We start from the raw sequence: 22,545 nt of genomic DNA, 5'->3' as shown, positions 1-22,545 counted from the left end.
CATCTGATTATGTCATCACAGTTGGTCACCAGGAAGTGAAGGTTTTTTGGAGATGCTGGTAGTTGCATTGTGGGAAATGCAGGATCTAGTATTTTTGTCTCTTTACCCATGGACTAAAGGTCAGGATATCTTCTTTGTCTCCACTGCTTTAATTTTGTCTGTTTTACAAAAGTCTGTCTCTTGGGAGTCCCTCAACTTTATGAAAGTGCATGAAAGTTCAATTTTTTATGCTCTGACCTCAAGTTTCTATGCTGACCTCAGGGTTCTCTGATCTCATGGTTCTATGCTCTGACCTCAGGATGCTTAAAGGAATGTTCATGTTGTGTTTATTTTGTGGTCCCTGTGGACAAAGAAGTATTGATACAGAGCACCAGAGTCCATTAAGGAAAACCTCTCATTTTACTGTAGCAGGGTCTGACAGTCTGCCCCTATCAGTCCTGGTTCTGGTTCTTCCGTGCCTCCCTTCCCTCCAGCAGGTTCAGCAGTACGCCCTGGGTCTCCATCAGCGTGGCGTGGGAGTTGGCTCCCAGCGGGGTCCAGGCGGAGCAGAGAGAAGCTCTGGGTGTGCTCTGCTGAAGGCCCCTGCTGAAGGAGTTGCTGGTGAACCTTCATGATGTCCTCTGATTTTGCCACCGGCCTAATCATAACGATGACAAGCATTAAGAATAATTATATAGAATTAGCCAATCTTCTTGCAGATGGTCTCATTTACTGATAAAGGTCATTTAGAGGATTATGATTACAGTGAGACTGGTTCACAACCAGTTAAAAGTTCTCATAGTAACTTTAAACATTTCTTTCTTGTTTTACCAGTGATCCTTGTAACCCTGATTATATTATGGTTGTCTTTGGGCCACGATGCGAAAATCTTATGTCTGCATGTTAGGTTCTACCGAAATCCTGAGCTCCCCGTGCTTGAAAAGATGTCCTGGGATCAGTAATTTATTTTACTCTGACCCACCATCATCTGCTCTACGGATATATGAGCAACAGGGTCAAAGTTCAAGATGCACTGTCATGAGGAAGTATTTGGTCCCAGTTGGATGCATGCTGCATGCAACTGTGTTTACTTTGTAATGGCTGCTGCACTATCTACTAAAAGTAAAAAGAAATGCAGCTTCAGTTTGCAAAAATAAAAAATAAGTCAACCCCTGACTGACAGCTCCACAAACAAGCAGTGCCTTACTATATGCTGCCCTCTAGCAGTACTGCGTGGATAGGATTTGATATGGGCATCCATTTTTTTCTGGGCTCAAGGCTATTCTGATTATATACACAGGACATTTGTACGTTACTTCATGACCGATCACATGGACATATTTTTACACCATAATCACTATATTCAGGTGTCTGCTTCTCATAACTTAAACATTTATAAAGCTATCTGTAAACAATATGAAACCAAAAAATGTCTGGACTGATACATGATAAGGTGAAATTCCAGGAAAAGATTTGGGTCAAAACAAGTGGTCCATGAAGGCTTTTAAAAAAGCGTAACACCTGTTACCTGCATAACTTACCTGCTATGAAAACAGCAGACACATGGAGTCCCTCCAACACACGCTATGTCATAGTGTGTGTAGCATTATATTTAAAATTCAAAGCTATTCTGATATTTTAATCAGAAATTAAAATGATTGCAGAATAATTTATATGTTACTTTATGTCGTCCATTTGTTTTAGCCGTGTACTTGTCCGTGTACTATGTCTGTGCTCCTTGCTACGGTGTACATTCACCAAAAACAACGTGTAATGTTTAAAAATTAAAATAAATAAACGAAAAGTTAGCTAAAGTTGTCTGCGTTGTGTTGTTGTTCGAATAACAAAAAAAACTAACAATTTTCTCTTCGTCAAAGTCATATCCATTGACAATTATTATTTTTACTAGAAAATTATTATTGTCTCTCAACTGACAAAGCAGTGCTGCGTGAATAGAGCAGGAAGCAAGCTGAAGGAAGCAGCAGTGAACTCTCTCGTTGTCCTCGTGTGCCTCTGTACGTGCCCGTACGTCATGTCGTCATGTGTTCCACTCTTTCTCCGGACAGACACCTCTGCCATGGCTACGTGAACCAACACATGGCAGCAATCAGCCATGAACAAACAACAACAACAAACCACCACAAAAATGACGGCGCTTAAATAGCATCTTTACTTAGTTTCTTTCGAAATTGTTTCAACTCCTGCAATATTCGCAGCTACAAGCCGGCTGTCAGTCACTGTCGGGGGCGGGGGGGAGAGAGCGGCACACTGACTGCAACCCCTTTCGGTTTAATTTCCTCCGATATTTCGCGTTGACGGTTTGCTCTACGGGACGCTCAGCATGGGGGTCCAGGGTCTGCAAGAGTACATTGAAAAGCACTGCCCCAGCGCTGTGGTACCGGTGGAGCTCCAGAAGCTCGCCCGCGGGAGTATTGTTGGAGGCGGCCAGCAGAGACCACCTCAGAGTCCGTTGAGGCTGCTGGTGGACGCCGAGAACTGCCTCCACCGGCTCTACGGGGGCTTCTACACCGACTGGGTGAGCGGGGGCCAGTGGAACCACATGCTGGGCTACCTGGCCGCCCTCTCCAAGGCCTGCTTCCACGGCAACATTGAGCTCCTGGTGTGCTTCAATGGCGCCCTGGAGAAAGGCCGCCTTCACGAGTGGGTCAAGCGGCAGGTGAACGAGAGGCAGACCGCCCAGCAGATCATCAGCCACGTCCAGAACAAGGGCACCCCGCCGCCCAAAGTCTGGTTCCTTCCTCCCGTGTGCATGGCCCACTGCATCCGACTGGCGCTCCTCAGGTTCCGCGTCGGCGTAAGTGATAACTCGGCCTGGCGACGCCTATTGAGCGGAGCCACTCCGGACCGCCGCTGGTGGATGTTAGCCGGCTTTCTGGTTAGCCTGCTAGCTGCATCACTGCCAACTTGACCCACGATAGAAGGGCTATGTGACTCAGTGTAAAGCGTTAGCAGTGGAAGTGAGTGGCCCGCTTTGCAACACATGGAGTGACTTTATCTCTGTGAATGCATGTGACGATGTAACGGGGTTCGAGCAACAATCAAAGGCCAGGAAACCATTGAACTGTCTCAGAGCTTCAGCTGGAGTAAGAAAAGCAAGTCTACCTGATCATCTAAGTACCTCTCCCCCTTTTGGGCTAGTTGGACAAAACAAGTTATTTTGGAAAGTCTCATTTTAGCTGTGAGAATATTGTGATGGTCATCTTTCTACTAGTAGAATGAAATGAGTAATGCGATATAAAAAATGTCAGATTAATTGAGATATATATACATACACAGACCATAAATGTTAGCTATGCAGGAACAAAAAATTCAGGAATTCATATTTTGAGTTGATTACTTCTGTAAAACAGAGCTGTTCTCACATATTTAGGCAACGACGTGTTCACATCTTTACACAGTTTGTATGTAAAGAGATCAGGGATGCTCCCGTTTGACCGTATTGGTACAGGGTCGATACTGACCTTTTTATTAAAGGTGTACTTCACCCACAGTGAGGCGGTTTGTACAACAACTACTCGTCCCTGGATTCTTGAAGGAAACTTTAAGGAATCAGAAAAGGGACAAATGCATTGATGGAATGAATTAAACGGGGCATGGGGGGGGGGGGGGGGGGTCTCACGGCTGACCAAACGCATGCATTTCCCATGAAAAACAAAAGTAGCACACCTACACAAGCCTGAGACTGTTACTGCGGAAGTGTTTTTACGTGTCATGTGTTACGTTCTATTTATGCTGTCAGTATTCATATTATGCTGTTTTAAGCTCAAGTTCGTCACATACTCTCTGTGACCTTTTACATATACAGCTTATTATTCGTCTCTCTTTCTTTTGGGTATCCAATCAACTGTGTCAGACTTATTCACTGAGAGCAGCTCAAAGCAAACTGCAACCGCTTTGTGATCCGGTTCCTGTTGCCTTCTCTCAAGTGGCTAATACACCATGTCTGTGTTAGGTTTTATTTTAAGGCTTAATAATCTTAACACTTAATTCTTGTCCTGTCCGCTCCTCAGGTTGTCCAGAGCGTGGAGGACCACCACTTAGAAGTGATAGCCATGTGCAGAGAGGGCGGCTTCCACGGCCTGGTGGCCTACGACTCGGACTACGCCCTGTGCAACATCCCATGCTACTTCAGCGCCCACGCACTCAAGCTGAGCCGCAACGGCAAGAGCCTCACCACCAGCCAGTACCTAATGCACGAGGTGGCCCGGCAGCTCGATCTCAACCCAAATCGCTTTGTCGTTTTTGCATCGCTTTTAGGTTGGTTGTGACACTGCAGGGCAGAATACAAATGGAAGTGCTAGTTTAAAATGAGACTGACTAACACCACTATTCTGTCACATGTGTTTCTAGGAAATCACATACTGTCTGATGAAGACTTGGCTGCCTTTCACTGGAGCTTACTCGGTACAGAGCATCCATTGGCATCTTTGAAGGTAAAGCTTTAAAGGGGAGTTCCTCTCCTCATCATCACGGGACTGGTTATCTGGTGTGTTACTGTAAGCTTTGTAAGTGACTGACAGTAACAGCGGGACAGTGTTTCAGTATGGCGGCAACCTCCCGGTTCTGAAAAGTGAAGCCAATGCAGAAGTGCCTTTACCTGCATTCTCTCTACTGGCTATCAGGGGGCAGCTCCTCTGATTGTTTAGACGTCTATGAGAAAATTACTCTTGATTTATTCCCTCAGTAAATATTGTAAACATGAGTTTATGGTCTCAATCTCTAGTTTCAAGTCTTCTTCAATACAGCAACATTTTCATTTAGTAAATGATGGTCCATTTAGAGTGACATAGACCAAAAAGCAGAGTATGCTTTAGGGCGGGCTTACCGTGATTGATAAGTTTGTTTGTTGTTGTTAAACACAGTGTGTTTTCACTTCATGAAAGTCGATTGTAACCTTTCTTTGGTTGTTTATTAATATCTTCCGTGGTACTTAGCTCCACCCTCTCGTGTCACTTCTGTTGCAGAAAAACTGAGTTGGCGTTTTCCAACAAGCAAGATTGCCACGGTGAAAACGCCAAACTCTCATACTCTTCCCTTAAGATGCCCTCTGACTGCATTATATAAAGGTTTATATAGATATTCAGACAATTAATATAGCATCACACAACAATTGTCTTTGTAAAGATATAGTAATGTCTACCTGAGCAGAGAATGATGTCACGCTCCCTCTGTGTGTGTGTGTGTGTGTGTGTGTGTGTGTGTGTGTGTTGTCATCTGAGCTTCTCTCTGCTTTGTTTACATCGTTGCGCCTGTTAGTGCACGTGAGTGTGCCCCACTGGCTAAAGCTAACGTCCGCCGCTCTGATCTGCATCCAAATGACAGCTGATGAAGCTGTCCCGACCCATGGCGTTGTTGCGCAGGCACCCTCCGGTTCCCCCATCAGTGTCAGCACGGTTGCCGTTGTTGGCATTGTTAATGCTCTAAGCACCCTCAGCTGCTAGCTGTGTGGAGGCAATAGATGGGCTCTACATTTCAAATTGAGCACCCTTAATAAAGTATAGGTTATAGGCGTTTTCTACGGTGGCCCATGAGAGCTCAACACACTACACGTTAGAAAAAACACATGCAAATGCAGAAGTTATTTTCACCAATTTCACAACACATAGCTGCAAATACTGAAAACCCAATCAAATACAGAATTGTGCTGCAAGAGGCTCACAAGACAATGGGAAGACTGCAAACTCAAATCTGTCAAAATATACACCAGCATGAAGAACTCATGTTATTATTACTGAGCAACCGGGTGGGAATTTATTTACCAAAGATAAATTTATTCATGTACAACAAATATGCCATTGTCAATATAAACAAATTTCAGTGTGCAAAAACGTGTGGGTCCAAAATTCCAGACAAAGACACAAAAGGGCTTGTTTAGTTCTAGAAACTAAAACAGTCGTGACTTAGGACTTTCCTGTCTTGATTTGGGACTTGTCTGTCTCGACATGGGACTTGACTCTGAACTTGTCTGTTTTGGGACTTGGTCTGTCTCGACTTGGGACTTGACTCTGAACTTGTCTGTTTTGGGAATTGATTTGTGACTTGTCTATCTCTATTTGGGACTTGACTCTGAACTTGTCTGTTTTGGGACTTGATTGGACTTGTCTGTCTCGACTTGGGACTTGACTCTGAACTTGTATGTTTTGGGACTTGATTGGGACTTGTCTGTCTCGACTTGGGACTTTTCGGTCTTGGGACTTCATTTGGGACTTAAGTGCAAAGACTTGAGACATACTTTGTGGCTTGCAAAACAATGATTTGTTCCCACCTCTGCTAGTTGGAAAACAAATCAATCTGAAAGTGTGAAGGATCTTTCTGGAATAGGTGACTGAATTTGAGCTGCGCTGTAAATAAGGACAACGCTGTGGGCTTAACCACCAGCTGCCAGCAGGACGGAGTGGTTTGGCTTAATGTTCATGCATGGCCGATGCAAGACAGAAATAGGATGGTCATGGGTTGGTGAATGGTTGAGTTAAACAGTTGCATGACAGCAGTGCCAGACATTTTTAGGGAGCAGTATGTAAATGCTCCAGCTGTTAGCTTTGAAATAGCTGGCTGTGTTAAACAGAAAGCCATCTGATTCACATGTGCAGCCTGACTGAGGCTGAACTACCCACCGTACTGACCCGGTACGTTCCACTGCTGCATGACGCTCGACAGGGCTGATGGACGACTCGCGTGTCTCAACGGATTTCTACTCTTTTCTTGGCTCCCATCAGTGGCACTCGGTCAATCTTTCAAAAAGTAATAGATTCTTCTTTTTTTTTCTAAATGGAGCATGCAGTTCCCCCCCCAAATACCGAGTACCGTCGTATTAACTTGAAAATAGCATTGGACTAAACAAAAAAAGAACCATTATATGTATAAATATATTTGAAAAGATAGCCAAATAAATGCATATTTATACTTATAATAAATCTCTCAAGGCGTACAAAGTGTTTAATTCTGCAGTTGCCGTCGCCTGGACAGTTGTGCACCCATTCGTCTCCTTCAGTGTGTAAGGGCAATTCATTCTTCAAAGTTAAATAATGACGACATTTTACAGGATCATTTACTTAATGAACATCATGCTGTATGGAAGGAGACTTGAAACTAGAGATTGATTATGTTTTCGGGGTCGTCCGTCCGTCCCAATCTCATGAATATGATATCTCCCCGAACGCCTGGAGGGAATTTCTTCAAATTTGGCGCAAAAGTCAACCTACACTGAAAGATGAACTCATTCAAATGTGGTCAACGGTCACTGACCCAACAAAATATGTTTGGGGCGATAACTCAAGAATTCATATGCAAATTCTGACCATTTCACTCAAATATCTTCATAGGATAAAGTGACGTGGACGTTCTTCCTGTAAGACGTGAGTGGTTGACCTGTAGTCGTTCCTCAGGTGCGCGCCCACCAGCTCGTGCTCCCACCCTGCGATGTTGTCATCAAGGCTGTGGTCGACTACGTCCGCAACATCCCGGACGTCACCGACCTGGAGGCCATTGCGAAGGACATCTTTAAGCATTCCCAGGTATGAAACGTGAGCGATGCGTCACGGTGACGGGGCGCTCGCCGTTTGGCTGAATGGATATGATCACACACTTGTTCAAGCGGGTTGTTTTGAGCAGGATCCTCTGAAACGTTCTGAACATAAGATTTAAAGTGTTACAGCGTGCAGAATATTGTAACATAATGGGAAAGAAATTAAGAAGACACAAGGCTGGATTCAAATATTTTTTTATATTTATATATATATATATATATATATATATATATATATATATACTATATATATATATATGAAAAAAGTAATCTTTGAACTTGTACGTCAAAGCTCATGGGACTCAAGTGTGAGTCCTGAGCCATGCCTCAGTTGTATGGCCTACATAATATATACTGTTTGGGATGAAATATAAATTTCAACAATCTACCAATAGAAGGTTTTCCTTCTTCCCTTTTTTTCTTCTATTTCCTTTTTTAGTAGCATCATTTTTGCTCCCGCTGTCATTTCAGTGAATTGTGGAAGTGAGAAATGTGCTGCTCTGAAAAGAGGACAAAACGATCCCACTGTTCAGGATATAGTCATGCATTATACCACAGTCACCATTTCCTGTTCTCATTTTTCTGTTCTTTAACCACTAAAATATTGTTAGATTTGTTTGCTCTTTCGTCGCGTGTCGTCCTAAAAACAGTTTTGACAACACGTCCCGTAAATGTAATCGGTGTTGCACCTGAATCGAAACAGAACATAGCAATTCTGTCCATTTGTTAAATGTGGATGTTGTTGCCAGAATTTTTTACATTACAATTACATGTCATTTAGCTGACGCTTTTATCCAAAGCGACTTACAATAAGTGCATTAAACTCGGTGAGTCCAAACTCAGAACAACAAGAATCAAGCAAGTACAATTTCTTCAATAAAGTTAAACTACAAAGTACTATCCGTAAGTGCCATTTAAGTGCTACTAAAGTGCTATCGGTAAGGGACATTTAAGTGCTACTACGGCATTTAAGTGCTACCTATTCAAGGTATAGTCGAAAAGATGTGTTTTTAGTTTGCGCCGGAAGATGTAGAGACTTTCTGCTGTCCTGATGTCAATGGGAAGCTCGTTCCACCAATGAGGAGCCAGCACAGCAAACAGTCGTGATTTAGCTCGAAGTGAAGGAGCTACAAGCAGATTGGCAGAAGCCGAAGTGAACGGGCTGGGGTGTACGGTTTGACCATGTCCTGGATGTAGACTGGACCCGATCTGTTCGCAGCACGGTACGCAAGTACCAATGTTTTGAAGCGGATGCGGGCGTCCACCGGTAACCAGTGAAGGTCGCGGAGGAGCGGAGTAGTGTGGGTAAATTTCGGTCGGTTGAAGACCAGTCGAGCAGCTGCATTCTGGATGAGCTGTAGAGGTTGAATGGCATTAGCAGGTAGACCTGCCAGGAGGGAGTTGCAATAGTCCAGCCGTGAGATGACCAGAGCCTGGACCAGAACCTGTGCCACCTTCTGAGTGAGAAGAGGTCGTATTCTCCTGATGTTGTACAGCATGTACCTACAGGAGCGTGTTATTGCGGCAATGTTGGCAGTCAGGGAGAGTTGACTGTCGAGTGTCACTCCGAGGTTCCTGGCAGTCGGAGTCGGAACCAGCACTGAGTTGTTGATGTTAATAGTCAGGTCGTGGGTGGGAGAGCCTTTTCCTGGAAGGAGGAGAAGTTCAGTCTTGTCCGGGTTAATTTTCAGGTGGTGTGCGGACATCCACTGAGAGATGTCGGTCAGACAGGCAGAGATTCGTGCTGCTACCCGTGTTTCAGATTGGGGAAACGAGAGGATCAGTTGGATGTCGTCAGCATAGCTGTGGTAGGAGAAGCCATGCGAGCGAATGACAATTTCTGTTGAAGACATTCAAAAAGTGTGCAAACGTCCCCCGAATGTGAAGAGATTACAGTGTTAACTTTAATAACACCTGCTGAGCCGAGCAGCGAATACCACTCGTACCTGCAGCGGCCAGTCTGTCCTCAGTCCGGCACGCGAGCACGGGGACGTAGCGCTGTCTCGAGGGATTGTGGAGCACTCAGCTGTGTAACGGACGGCAGACACAGAAAGTTTGCTGTATTTACAGTAGTCCATATCGCTCTATGGCAAAGTAGACAATATGAGTTATTGTATTATTTTTTTACTTTAGATTGAATCCATTAAACATATTTTATGTATGAATATAACCGGAGCATACAGCCTCCGGTTATTGTCAAAGTAAAGTAGTTGGCTTTTTAAATTGTATTTATTTTTTTATAACTGATGACTGTGAATGTGGACTGCATCTACAGTCGTTGAGGGGCAACGCTGCCCCCTACTTGTTTGGATTAGGAGGTCACATATTACACCTTTTTTAAGTAATCGTTAACTGAGATGTGTTTCTTCTTCTGTGGTGCTGCTCCATGTGTGTTTGTCTTATCGACTGTCATTTTCTTTTAGGCATGCACCGATGACAAAGTCCTCCGCTTCAAGAAGGCAGTGGGGTACTACTCTGTGGCCAGCAGCCCCCCCCACCTCCCTCCACAGTTAGGTGGGTCTGCCTCATGTTGCCTCACGGCCTTGACTCCTGTGGCTGATGTTTTTTATTTCGTATATATACAGAGGAGCCGTCAGGTTTGGTCTTTGTTGACGTGGCTAGTACACGAGTTAGATGAATGAGAGATCCGAAGCAGAAACATCTGCAGGTCATGGCCAAACGCAAAGACCACATCGAGCTGTAGTGAAGTGCAGATTTCATCTAATCACGTGTGTACACACATTCGACTGTTTTTTACAGTTCAGCAGCTAAATACAGATTCATGTTGTTCATCTCATTTCATCACAAAGATATTATGTCATATGTTGACTGATTCCAGTGTTGTGTTGGTCAAACTATAAAATTAGTTATTGCTTGTGTTTAGTGAATAATTATACCGAAGATAAGGAAATCCTCACACTTAAATATTGCTCAAAACAATCGCCGTGAGATCGTTTTGTCATGTCGCTTAGTCCTTAAATAGTTTATAGCTTTCTTACTCCAACTCAGATCTTTATTTATTTAACTGTTGCTGCAGACAGTTGAAGTGCTTTCCATTTTTAAAAGCTTGAGATTGTATTTCTCGGGTTACTGTTAGTAATACTCCTGTTTTTTATTATTATATTAAAATTAAAATGTACATATGTTTTAAATGTAACCAACTGTGGATTCTAGAGCATCAGCAGTCATGTTTACAGCAGCAAAGTCGCTCAATTAAGTCATTAATATCTCACTCAAACAAATGTAAAAAATGTCAAAAAAATTATATTTCTGAGTGAAGTTTCTAAAAACAGAGAAAAGAGAGCACAGGACCATGCTTGCTACATGATAATTAAACACAAAAGTAAACGAAAGATAAGGTTGGAGCTTATCAGTACTCATTTCATCATTTAGAGCCGGTGGCCGTTTATTACCAGGTTTCAGTACTCATCCCTGTCAAGATCGTTTTACTACATTTTATGTTAAAATAACATATTAATGGGCAATATATCATTATCAGATATTCTAAACAGTTTTGATTGGGCTATTTAAAATATATTGTGTGTAAAATGTATGTATTTAAAATAAAATGTTCCTTTTGAATTAGCCCCCACATTTTGAACATCCCAAACTCCCAGAAACAAACATGCTGACACTTTTTCTGTGTGTCCGTTTCACAGTCAGACCAAAACCAATGGGAGCGCCTGCTGCAGGGCCGTTTCCAAAAGTGCTCGACATTCCACACGAGCCGTTGCCCGTTAAACCAACCGGGGTAAGTCTGTGTGAAACGCACTGTTGAGCTCAACGATTAAACTTCTTCAGGTGGTTGTGGCTTCACGACAATGCGTGGCGTGTTCCAGGCGCAGCACTCGTACCCGGCTCCGGACCCCGCGGGTAAAGGCCCGCCGCAGCGGAACAGCATTGGCGGCGTTCCTCGCGAAGGGAAGCACGCGTTGCTGTACGAGCGGGCGTCGCCCATCGATCCCCACGACCACAAGGAGGCCGCCCTCTTCAACGCCTCCTCCTCAGAGAACGCGGAGAGCTCGGGCACAACCGCCAAGTGAGTCAGACGCAACACTTTCCTGTCTGTTACTGACACTCTTCACACGTAACAAATGCGTGATTTATTCCCACGTCAATTAGACTTTTCTATTGTGAGTACTTTAGCACAGAACAGCAATATAACATGGCGAAAAGTCATTTTAAACAAGGCGACTAAAGGCATCAACCGGTATCACGTTGTGTGGAATGGACAACAAAATATCCAAACCAAGATGGCAGACTCTATTACTCCTTCCATTCTCGCCAAAAGCAGACAGATCTACTCTTGCCGTTCTTACCTTTTCACAATAAAAGTGTTTACCAGCGGGAACTCAAATACACTTAAGGGCATTTCAATAAAAGGGAACTTAATCAAATAAAAAATCTTGAATGTTTACTGTAGCACCCCGTTGCCACAGAGACCCGGTTCAAACACCGTAAAGACAGTATGAATATTTTGTTTAACCCGTGACAGCTGGTTAGGCGGGCAGGAGGAGTTCACAGACGTTGGGCCATGATAGGCACCGCAATCAACTTAAAGAAAAATAAGAACAAACAAAAGACCAAGGCAGCGTCCCACCAACTAGAAAAGAAATAAAACGAAAACAGAATTAATCACAAATAACTGCCAACAAAGAAAAGACAAACCCCAAAAGAAGCTACTTCAACCAACCAGTGATCCAGCAACCCAGCGAGACTCCTTTGACAAAACAGGGATTTCACCTCACAGAACACGGCAGCTTAGGTTGGTTGTTGTGTGACTTTTGTATCCAAACTAACGTGGAGTCCACAGCGGTACTCATTAGCTTCGGTGCCGCGACTCCTGTCTGCTTCTCCGAACTGGGAGCGTGCAGATGTATTGACCGACAATGCAAGGATGTATCGAGGATGTATCATGTGCAGCAGCGTCATCATGCAGGAACCTACGTCGGTTCATGTGGGAAATCGTTTTTTTTAGAAGGTATCAGGAAAAGTCCAATTTTGATTTTTGACCATAATGTGAATCTTGGGATTTTAATAAATAATAAACAGCACTGGGAAGATACATGATGATATAAAAACTCCAAAAACTAGAAATAGCAATGGACCTGTCTGGTTCAGACCAAACGCGTTGTGGAAATTCACCCAGTGTCACAAATATTCTTTTTCACAGCCAATGGGAGTACTCTTACCCCACAAATACCACATGCCTTAAGTACATTTATTTTGTAAGCCTGTATCATGCAATCATTTGTGTTGGTTTTGAACACACCTTTGTGCAAGTAGCAGCTAATGTCGCCTGTAGCAGAGATGAGCAGAGGTCTGGTAAACTCACTTCTTTCTAACTCCACATCTCCAGGTTTTGTTTTTACTTTTCAAACGTGTCGTCTTCTAAATGCTCCTTTCTTTTTATTTATTTTTGCGGTTTCTTCAGTCATGTCAGTGACCATAAGGGAGGATGGGAGAACAACGGATGTGCTCCACATTCTGAAAACAGGCCAATGGGCGACCCAGGGAAACGGACAAAAGTGAGTGAAACGTCAGGAACACTGATTAGAAATCTGACCAAGCAACTGAGGTGAAAGCGCTGTGTCCCGTCTGTCCTCAGGCCGACCTCTGTGTGACCCAGGCTGGGATCCCGGGGTCACAAGCCCAGGATCTCAGTGACTTTAGAGCTCAGATCCCCTCGCTGCTCTCCATGCCCACCAGGAACCACATGGATGTCACCATCCCGGCCCTCCCCGCCGTGGCCCCCGAGGTCCTGCGGGTGGCCCAGCACAGACACCAGAAGGGCCTCATGTACCCCTACATCTACCACACTCTCACTAAGGTCAGGGGTTGGACTCCTGTATTCTCATTCTGATTCGGGTTTTGGGTTTGAAGCTGCTCGTAGCTTTTTATTTGTAACGATGGTCTTTATCATATTCAACTTACTAAAAGAACATACAACCAGAGAAAGCATTGACATCTGTTGGTGGCATTGTGCAGCAATTAGGTAACAGTGTTTCCCTGCAGGGAGAAATCAAGCTGTCCGTCACCATCGAAGATGAAACCAACAAAGACCTGCCTTCAGCAGTGCAGCTGTTTCGGCCTATCCGCCAGTGTGTTTACGGAGTGCTTTTCAGCCTGGCTGAGGCCAGGAAGAAGGCCGAGAGGCTCGCCATGAGGAAGAACTGCCTCCCCGAATGTGAGTACCGCGGTTAGAAAGCTTTAAAAAAAATATGTTTATCTATATGTATACATTTGTTTTTATATATTCATAAATATATATATATATATATATATATATATATATATATATATATATTTATTTATTTATTATATTTATTCGCTTTTTTGTATTGAATTATATTTAAAGGTTGAGAAAGAATTGTTAAAAAATAGATTTTCTTGAATAAATAATGAAGTTTAATAAATTATGCACTCTGTTTCAAAAGTAAGAGAGTTTAATGATTTTTATTTTTATATTGTCTGAAATAACAGTGCTAATTATTTTTGCCATAATGAAGCACCCGTGCCTGATCACCCCCCCAGATACACATGTCATTGTCAAAGAGTGGGCCGCCTACAAAGGCAAGTCTCCCCACACTCCAGAGCTGGTGGAGGCTCTGTCCTTCAGGGAGTGGACCTGTCCCAACCTGAAGAAGCTGTGGCTGGGGAAGGCTGTGGAGGACAAGAACCGCAGGATGAGAGCGTTCTTGGCCTGCATGCGCTCCGACACCCCGGCAATGCTGAACCCCGCCTGCGTCCCCACGCCCCTCTTGGTGCTCTGCTGTGTGCTGCGGTGAGTAGACCGACAAAGTACGTAGATTTCACTCTTACGGTGTGGAGTCCAGTGTGAAGTAAAATGAAAGGGAGCAAGGCTTTCTGACAGTTCTTTGGTATTTGTAACGCTGTTAACCTTCTGTGTTTTGCTTCAGGTTTATGTTACATTGGCCAGGAGTAAGAATTTTGCGTCGTAACGAACTTGATGCTTTCCTAGCCCAAGCACTTTCTCCTAAACTTTATGAGCCTGACCAGCTGCAGGAACTGAAGGTGATTGTGTAGCGTTCATTGTATGGGGAGTGTCTGAGAAACGCAAGCAGCGGCATGATGAAAGTGCTTAATAGTCCATAATAAGCCGGCTTCCAATTGGTCTACATGTATTTAACAGCTCTAAACGTCAGTTGGGCCACGGATACTCTTGTCTTTTGTCATCCGATCGTACCAGGAAGCGTTAACTGTCGAGTCTGAATGATCCCATCAGCCAGACCACGTGCCGAGCTGGCCTGGCTGCTCTCAGTTCTGATCTCAGTGGGGTGTGGACAGCATGTGGGAACAATCCAGACAATTCATCAAACGTGGGTCTTTATCTCCCCCCCCTCCCACCCACCACCCACCACAAATGGGAGTTCCTCTCAAAGGGATGAGAGGAGGAAACCCAAGGCTGGAGTGCAGCTGAGAAAGCTGTCCGAGTCCCGTTAAGTGACTGCTGATGAAAACGCAACATTTCCAGATTAGTGTTTCTTCAAAATAAAAGCTTTTGAATGACAAAATAATGGACTTTTCGTGTGAAGCATCAGTAGGAAAATCTGTTCATCACTAAATTTGCAGAACTGTGTTAGAGGCGATACTGACAGGAGGAATATAAATACCTACAAAATATAATAGAGGCTTGTATTGTGGAGAAGGTATCAGAAAGGAAGTGTGTTTATCCACTGTTTTGCAGCAGATCCTTTGAGCCTCCGATCAGACTCCTGTTGGAGCTCATGCTGTTCTGTTTCTCTGGACACTCCTCATATTCTGCAGACCATAAACAGCCTCCTCTGCAAAACACCGTTTTGTACGAGCATGTTGTTCCCGAAGTTGTTGCTTTTGCGCTAAAGAGATGCTCTGCGTGACTCGGAGGGGTTCTTGTGTCACGTGTGGATGGTTTTATCAACTCCATGTCCCAGACCTCATTTACTATTTGGCCCTCTTGTTAATGTAAACCATCCACATGAGCTGTGCGCTTTGGTCCCTGTGGTCTGTCTGCGTGCATCTCTGTCGGCCTGGCTGCTCCACGCTGTGCCAGAGCGTCGAGGTTGTGCACTGCTGTATTCTGGCAGCCGGGAGTGAATGGGCTACTTTCGCTTGCTCTGTGCTTTGCTTTGCACTTTGTCCATGTGAATGCTCGGTTGGGCTGTTCGAGAAACATACTGCCCCCCCCACACCCCCCTCTTGTCATCTGGAAAGTTAACATGTGTGGATGTTTCTCCTCTACAGATCGACAACCTGGACCCTCGAGGAATCCAGCTGGCCGCTCTTTTCATGAGCGGAGTGGACATGGCCCTGTTTGCAAACGACGCGTGCGGACAGCCCATTCCCTGGGAGCATTGCTGTCCTTGGATGTACTTTGACGGCAAGCTGCTGCAGAGTAAACTCATCAGGGCCACCCGGGACAAGGGCCAGCTCATTGACCTCTGTGATGGTCAGGTAACATCATGGTCATCCACACCAAACCACGGCAAAGGCCTCGGTGTGATCGCACCGTGTCTACAGAGCCACAGTAAATGTCGGTCGTTGTTGTACTCTATTCATCACAGCACTGAGATCAGGGTTTGTCGTCCAAATTGGGATTCTAGCGGTTGTTTCTTTCATTGGATATTAGCCAAGCTGCGAAGGTTAAACTTGTTGCTACTGCTAGCTTTTTTGCTAGCAGCCAGAAAACTAATCAAGCTCTACATCAAAGTCAGGATCAATTGATGATCATGCTAACGCTCGCACTATCCATCAGAAACAGACATCTTTGTATGGGGTCAGAAATAAATTAGACTCACAAATGCACGCAGAACGATTCACAAATACATTACAATGCACACATAAATAAATTACGATTTTATATAAATGTAAAAGAAAAATCACAAATACGTGGCTGGATTCGCAAATGCGTTTTTTTGTGTGCAACTGTAACGCTAGCAGCCTTGTGGTGAGTGTAGGGGAGGGGGCAGATGCGCGCATGTGATTGGTTGAAAATGAGGGCGACATCTGATTGGCTACAGATAGGTCTATGTTGAAAAAAAACGCATTTACGAATCCAGCCACGACAGCGGAGTCTCATAAATCCCACACACACACACGTGGAGCAATCCACAAACAAATGCATACAAATCCACAAACAAATAGAAGAATCCACATAGAAATGCAGAAATATATTTGTGATTTTTCTTTTACATTTATATAAATCGTAATTTATTTATGTGTGCATTGTAATGTATTTGTGAATCTGTGGTGGTGTCAAGCAGCAGGTGCCACCAACACAAGGAGTTACATTCACACTTTTTAAAGACAAAACCGAGTCTGTGCTCTATACTGTTGGAGAACGTTTGTTCCAATTATTTTATTTCCTATTTGAAATGTGTAAAAGCCACATACTCCAAACAAATAGAGGCTTTCACTTCTACACAACCTACATTTTCAGTCATCAGTTCTACTAACACTGACAACTGGGCAAGAATTTGACCAAACTGCTGAAACTCTGCAAGCCTGTCAAAATATCAGTTATCTTATAATCTGCATGTCTTTTGTCTTCAGCCCTCGGCAGATACTTTTTGATACTTCGTTTGTTGGATTAAATCCAAAGTGGCAGAAACAAGAAAACAACTCGTATTTTTGCTTCATCTTCCCGAAGAGTCAAAATGTGAAAAAAGAAAATACGAGTGGTTTTCTTTTAGTTTGGAAATGTGATGGCAGCAAGGCTGAAGTCTGCCAGCCGATGGTGCTGAATAATGCAGGGCCCTATTCAAACAGCCAGTGTGACAAACGTTTTATGCATTCAACGCATTTGTTATCCCTCATTGACACACACGCTGTGAGCTTTGGTGAGAAGCACCGGATGGACAATATTTTTCATAAACTCTTTGTGCTGCCCTCCAGTCATCGGCGAGCTCATGATTCATCTTTACACCTGAATCACAGGATAAATAATGGCTTACTTCCATAATGATTTGATCAAACAACTATTATTGTTCTGTAACATCAGGCCTCTCTGGCAGTGAAACACCCAGCAGCCTGTTAACCCTCAGAGCATCGCCGATGATCCCGGTCTTTTAGAGGCTGTAGCGAACTGGAGGTATAATTATCGTATGAAACTAGACAACCTGATGAATCCATCGGTACCCACCATGTCCTGCTATGTCGGAATGAGGCAACAAAGTTAGGCTACATTTTGGGGAGGGACAACTGGCGTGGCGATTTCTGACGGAATCCCTTGACATCTCACTTCAACATCTGCGAATGAAAATGGGTTTTATAGTACAGACAACTCTCCCCTCTACAGACACGCCCACTTTATGGTAATCGAGAGACATTAGAGGCAAAAACAAGCAATTTTCTTGTAAGCAGTATAAATGTTATTTCTGCCTTTTCCAAAAATTGTGTATTTAAATATTTCTCCATATTGGGGTCCCTAAACGGACTGGAACGCTGAGACTCCAATGAGCTCAGTTGTATTCAGGTGTGATGACATCAGTCCTCAAAGTAGCCATTTCTTTGTAGTGAGAAAATGAACGTCCTGTACATAGGACCTGTTGTGACCTCTCAGAGAATCACTTATGAAACTTTACAACAAGTATTTTACCAACACTACTCCGCTCCTCCACGACCTTCACTGGTTACCGGTGGCCACCCGCATCTGCTTCAAAACATTGGTACTTGCGAACAGATCGGGTCCGGTCTACATCCAGGACATGGTCAAACCGTTCACTTCGCTCGGCTTCTGCCAATCGGCTTGTAGCTCCTTCACTTCGAGCTAAACACTCAACAAAGTCACGACTGTTTGCTGTGCTGGCTCCTCATTGGTGGAACGAGCTCCCCATTGACATCAGGACAGCAGAAAGTCTCTACATCTTCCGTCGCAAACTAAAAAACACATCTTTTTCGACTATACCTTGAATAGGGAAGGTAGAGCCGTAGTAGCACTCTAGTAGCACTTAAATGTCCCTTACCGATAGCACTTTGTAGTTTAACGTTATTGAAGAAATTGTACTTGCTTGATTCTTGTTGTTCTGAGTTTGAACTCATGGTTTAATGCACTTATTGTAAGTCGCTTTGGATAAAAGCGTCAGCTAAATGACATGCAATGTAATGTAACAACAAACTAGACCATTCAGGGAATGTATGGCTTTCATATGTATATTGACAATAACAGGGTTCTGAGCAGTTTCCAGAACAGAAATCTCTGCATATTAAGGTTTTAGACAAAAATCTCAGTGTGGATTTTTCTCTGGCATTCCTCGAGGTCTGTCTGTCTTAATGTGGGATTCAAGGGATTTTGGACAATTTCTATCAATTCTCAATTGGCTCCAAATATGTGTAACAAATGGTATCAACCACAAATTTGCTGCAACACCATGAGACATAAGTGAGCATAGGGATTGCATCATATACTCCAATCAAAATAATGTAAGCCCTTTTACACGTTACCCATTTAATTAAATGATTTATGTTGTTTATGTTATAACTAAAATAACTTGACACACAGTTTTGAGCTGCATCTCAAATTAGAGTTCCCAGCTTTCAGATGTTTTTACACCACTTCAGAATGGCATCTACTGTTGACCGGCTATCTCGCCCTCAAGATCCTCTGTCTCAAGTTAAGTGATGTTAGTGTGGTTCTCTAAGGGTTAAAGTTCCAGCAGACTTGAGTTAGGAGTGCAATCCTTCCACATCCATATGTAGGAATACAAAAAACATCCAACAATGATGAATATTTGTCACAGACATCCGGACTCCAAGTAAGTACGAACGTTTCAATAAGGCGGCAACAACAAAGCCTTGTTGATGTAGGTTGCCATGGCAATACGCAGCCGTAAACTGTGTATTAGACCGGGATGAGTCCCCAACATGCAGCTTCAATCCCAAAATCATTACTAAACGTGCTCTGCATTACACACGGCGAGAGAGAGGCATTATTATAAATAAGGAAGATACTTAAAGGGACACCCCAAAATCAAAAATAAATGTTCTCCTATTACGTATAGTGCTATTAATTAGTGTCTATTGTTTTGGTCTAAATTTGTCAGACTTGTTTTTTGGCTAGTAGGTTTTATTTTGGGTAAGCATGGAAACTAGAAGAGAAGATTTAATTATTGTCCTGGTCGTAATTTCTGGGGATCGAAAGTCATCCGAATGTTGATAGTAGAGATGGTTACCAAGAGTTGGTCTGTTTCCCGTCAGGCGGAGCTGGCTGCCAAGGTGGAGAAGATGCGTCAGAGCATCCTGGAAGGTCTCAACTTCAGTCGGCCTCCTCCGTTCCCTCCATCTCCCACCTCACTGGATGCCTTTCTACCCCTCGCGGGCTCCTTCTACCCCCCGCCCCCTATGATGCCCCCTCAAGGGAGAGGCATGGTGGTGCCTAGTGAGTACAGTGCCGTGAGCTAGGGCGGTGAGAACTGAAACGCATGCTCAGATTAATTAGTTCTTCCTCTCTCTTACAAGGACTCGACGGCATCTCATCACAGGGTGGGAAGCTGGAGATAGCCGGCACTGTGGTGGGCCAGTGGGCATGGAACTCGACGCCCCCGAGAAGAGGAGGCTTCCCCGTGCAGGTGGTGTCTGTCGGTGGACCAAACAGAGGGTAAGCGCAGAAAGAAAGAAAGAAAGAAAGAAAGAAGGCAAGACGTACTTCATGTATATCTTTTGTTAACCTGGTGGACCCGTTTCTGTCTTCTGCAAGTCGTCCCAGAGGGGTGATCTCCACGCCCGTCATCCGGACAGTCAGGGGAGGGCAGGTACCACACGCGAGTGTTCAGGAGTCAGCTAGTTTACCTGGTGAGTGAGGGATGAGTCGCACAGATTGGGAGTGTCCGTTTTTCCCTTTTTTGGATGCCTTGGCTTCATTTTGGAGTAGATTTTTGTTCACTAAGCAAAGAGATGGCTCCATGGTTAAAAAAAAAAAAAAAAGTTTTTCTTGTTTCATGTCATTCATTGATCCAAAGACAGATTGAGCTTCATGCAGGTCTACTGAATTAAGCCCCTTTCTTCCTCGCAAACAAAGAAGAGTTTATTCTCACTTAAGACGGCAGCGAAGACTACACAGATTTATTAATCTCGCATTGTACACTTTAGTGGATCATCATTCAGAGATATGTGAAATGTAAATTCCTTAAAAACTGGGGAAATTGCCTCTCGTACCCTTTTCTTTTTTTTTTGGGACTGTGAGATAATTATAGCGGTTGTGGTTATGCCTCAACATGGACTGAATTAACAAAGATTTTTTTTAAAACAGCTGTTGCCCTTTTCACTGTTTAATCACAGGGCATCGACAGAATCCATAACCATTGTTAACGAGCATTCAGCATTGGACGCGTGGGAACTAAACAGCCCCTCACCGGCCTTTGTTCTGTTTCACACCCTTTCATTTCACTCATCACTAACTTCTTGTTTTTCACCAGGACTTTCAGCACACATCTCGATTTTGTGCACATGATTTAAAGAAGAACCCTCGCAGTCGCCGTTGCAGCGACCGTCTTTGGCATCAGTTAAAAAAACTTTTCTTCTTTTTTTCTTCTTCTTTGTCGCACAGAGTAAGCCTGCTCATAAGCCGCCTCATAAGCCGCTTCTGACGACCAACCACGATGCTGCGAAGGAGACGAAAATGCCCGGGCCAGAGGAGAGGAAATCCTCCCCGGCACCGTGCTGCGGCTTGACCACAGAGAACGGCGTGGAGGACAACGAAGAGCCAGACCAGCTAAACGGACAGGAAGAGGAACGCGGGGCTCTCATCCAACCTGAAAGTGCCTTTAGCAATGACTACAAGACGAGCCATTCTACTCCTCACTTAAATGCACTAAACAAAGGTGGCGGCGGCGGCGGCCTCCGCGGAGAGGAAGGTCTAGAGGCCGCCGTCTTAAATACAGAAGAGTAAGCCTATTTTTCTAGAGAAGGTGAAGGATGAGAGGTGGAACAGGGTTAGGATATCTGGAAATTTCGAATTCCTACAATCAAAGTACCTTTTTCCTTTCAGATAATAAGATGTTATTGTCAGTAAAACAAGAGATACACGACGCACTGCTAGTTTAAGGAGTAATTCACTCCATCACTGATATTTTTACATGTTTGTGAGAATGATACTTTTCCTTATCACTAGAATATCACTGATGCTAAACCACGTAACCGTAGTATCAGTTATGTGTTGTGTTCGGGTCCAATCGAAATGATTCGGTGCAGTAGCTCGGATGAGCTCCGACCCCAAAAAATCAGACGCAAAAAATAAACTCTGACCGTCAACTTGGTTCCTTTGAGTATCACAAAGTACTGCATGGTCCACAGTGCCAGAGATGTGTAGTTATTATGCATGTTGTCCCTTTTTCCTAAGTCTTCACATGGCACTGTGTCGCCAGTCGCAAATTAACGGGTGGCTGACATCGGCGATGTAAACGGTAAAAAAAAAAAACACGCACAAAAAAATTTCTTTATTTGTTCTGACCTTGAAGTTATCTACCCACTTGGAAGTAGCACGTTCACACAATGTTGTTCTCTGTTCCTGTTTTCTGCATTAGTCAAATATAAAAAAAAGAATCGCATTAAAAATCTTTTGATCACCTCTTTTTGTAGTTGGAAGCATCTCGCTCGAGCTTCTGATTAAGAACCTAGCCATCAAACCAGTAATCGATAGAGATTGACTTCAGTGCTGTTGTCACACTTGTACTCCTTCTGCACCAAAATCATTGTTTAGAATTTTGACTCTTGATTCACGCGTTGCATCTTTCATTAGTGATCAGAGAAATGCCCCCCGTCAGATTTTAAATAGGTTACCTTCTATGTGATTCGATCAGTTTCTTCCTAACTCATGGACCGTGAATAGAATAAACTGCGGTCGGGGTCCGACTGAATACTGATGGATGGATTGTGGCTCGGTGTATTTGGAGGCTACAACGCTTAATAAAACTCTATTTCTTTTAGTACAAGTTGTTTGCTCTTTTGTTTATTTATCCCTCATCACACTGTAACAGCATGGAGGCATTAATATTTCAACCCCTCCCCCCTGCTCGCTGACTTCA

General features: G+C 43.8%; 1 protein-coding gene and 1 long non-coding RNA gene across 2 annotated transcripts; one reads left to right on the top strand and one right to left on the bottom strand.

The window, feature by feature from the left end:
* Nucleotides 1-309: 309 nt before the first annotated feature.
* On the bottom strand, nucleotides 310-2,038 carry LOC117731503. The gene is made up of 2 exons (XR_004609536.1): nucleotides 1,521-2,038; nucleotides 310-637 (listed from the first exon to the last, which is right to left on the bottom strand). It is a non-coding gene; the product is annotated as an uncharacterized LOC117731503 (long non-coding RNA).
* On the top strand, nucleotides 1,980-22,452 carry LOC117731501 (constitutive coactivator of PPAR-gamma-like protein 1 homolog). Its single transcript, XM_034533902.1, is given in 18 exon segments — nucleotides 1,980-2,794; nucleotides 4,011-4,257; nucleotides 4,351-4,433; nucleotides 7,386-7,514; nucleotides 9,949-10,039; nucleotides 11,185-11,276; nucleotides 11,365-11,564; nucleotides 12,960-13,053; nucleotides 13,134-13,355; nucleotides 13,541-13,712; nucleotides 14,060-14,309; nucleotides 14,446-14,560; nucleotides 15,770-15,979; nucleotides 19,721-19,901; nucleotides 19,982-20,120; nucleotides 20,220-20,268; nucleotides 20,270-20,314; nucleotides 21,069-22,452. Coding segments are annotated over 18 exon segments (3,135 nt in total). The 5' UTR covers nucleotides 1,980-2,320; the 3' UTR covers nucleotides 21,411-22,452.
* The last annotated feature ends 93 nt before the right edge of the window (nucleotides 22,453-22,545 follow it).

This window comes from Cyclopterus lumpus, chromosome 5, assembly GCF_009769545.1.
Source record: "Cyclopterus lumpus isolate fCycLum1 chromosome 5, fCycLum1.pri, whole genome shotgun sequence".
Classification (NCBI taxonomy): domain Eukaryota; kingdom Metazoa; phylum Chordata; class Actinopteri; order Perciformes; family Cyclopteridae; genus Cyclopterus; species Cyclopterus lumpus.
The sequence above is the reverse complement of the archived record's forward strand: the minus strand, read 5'-3'. Positions and strand labels throughout refer to the sequence as shown.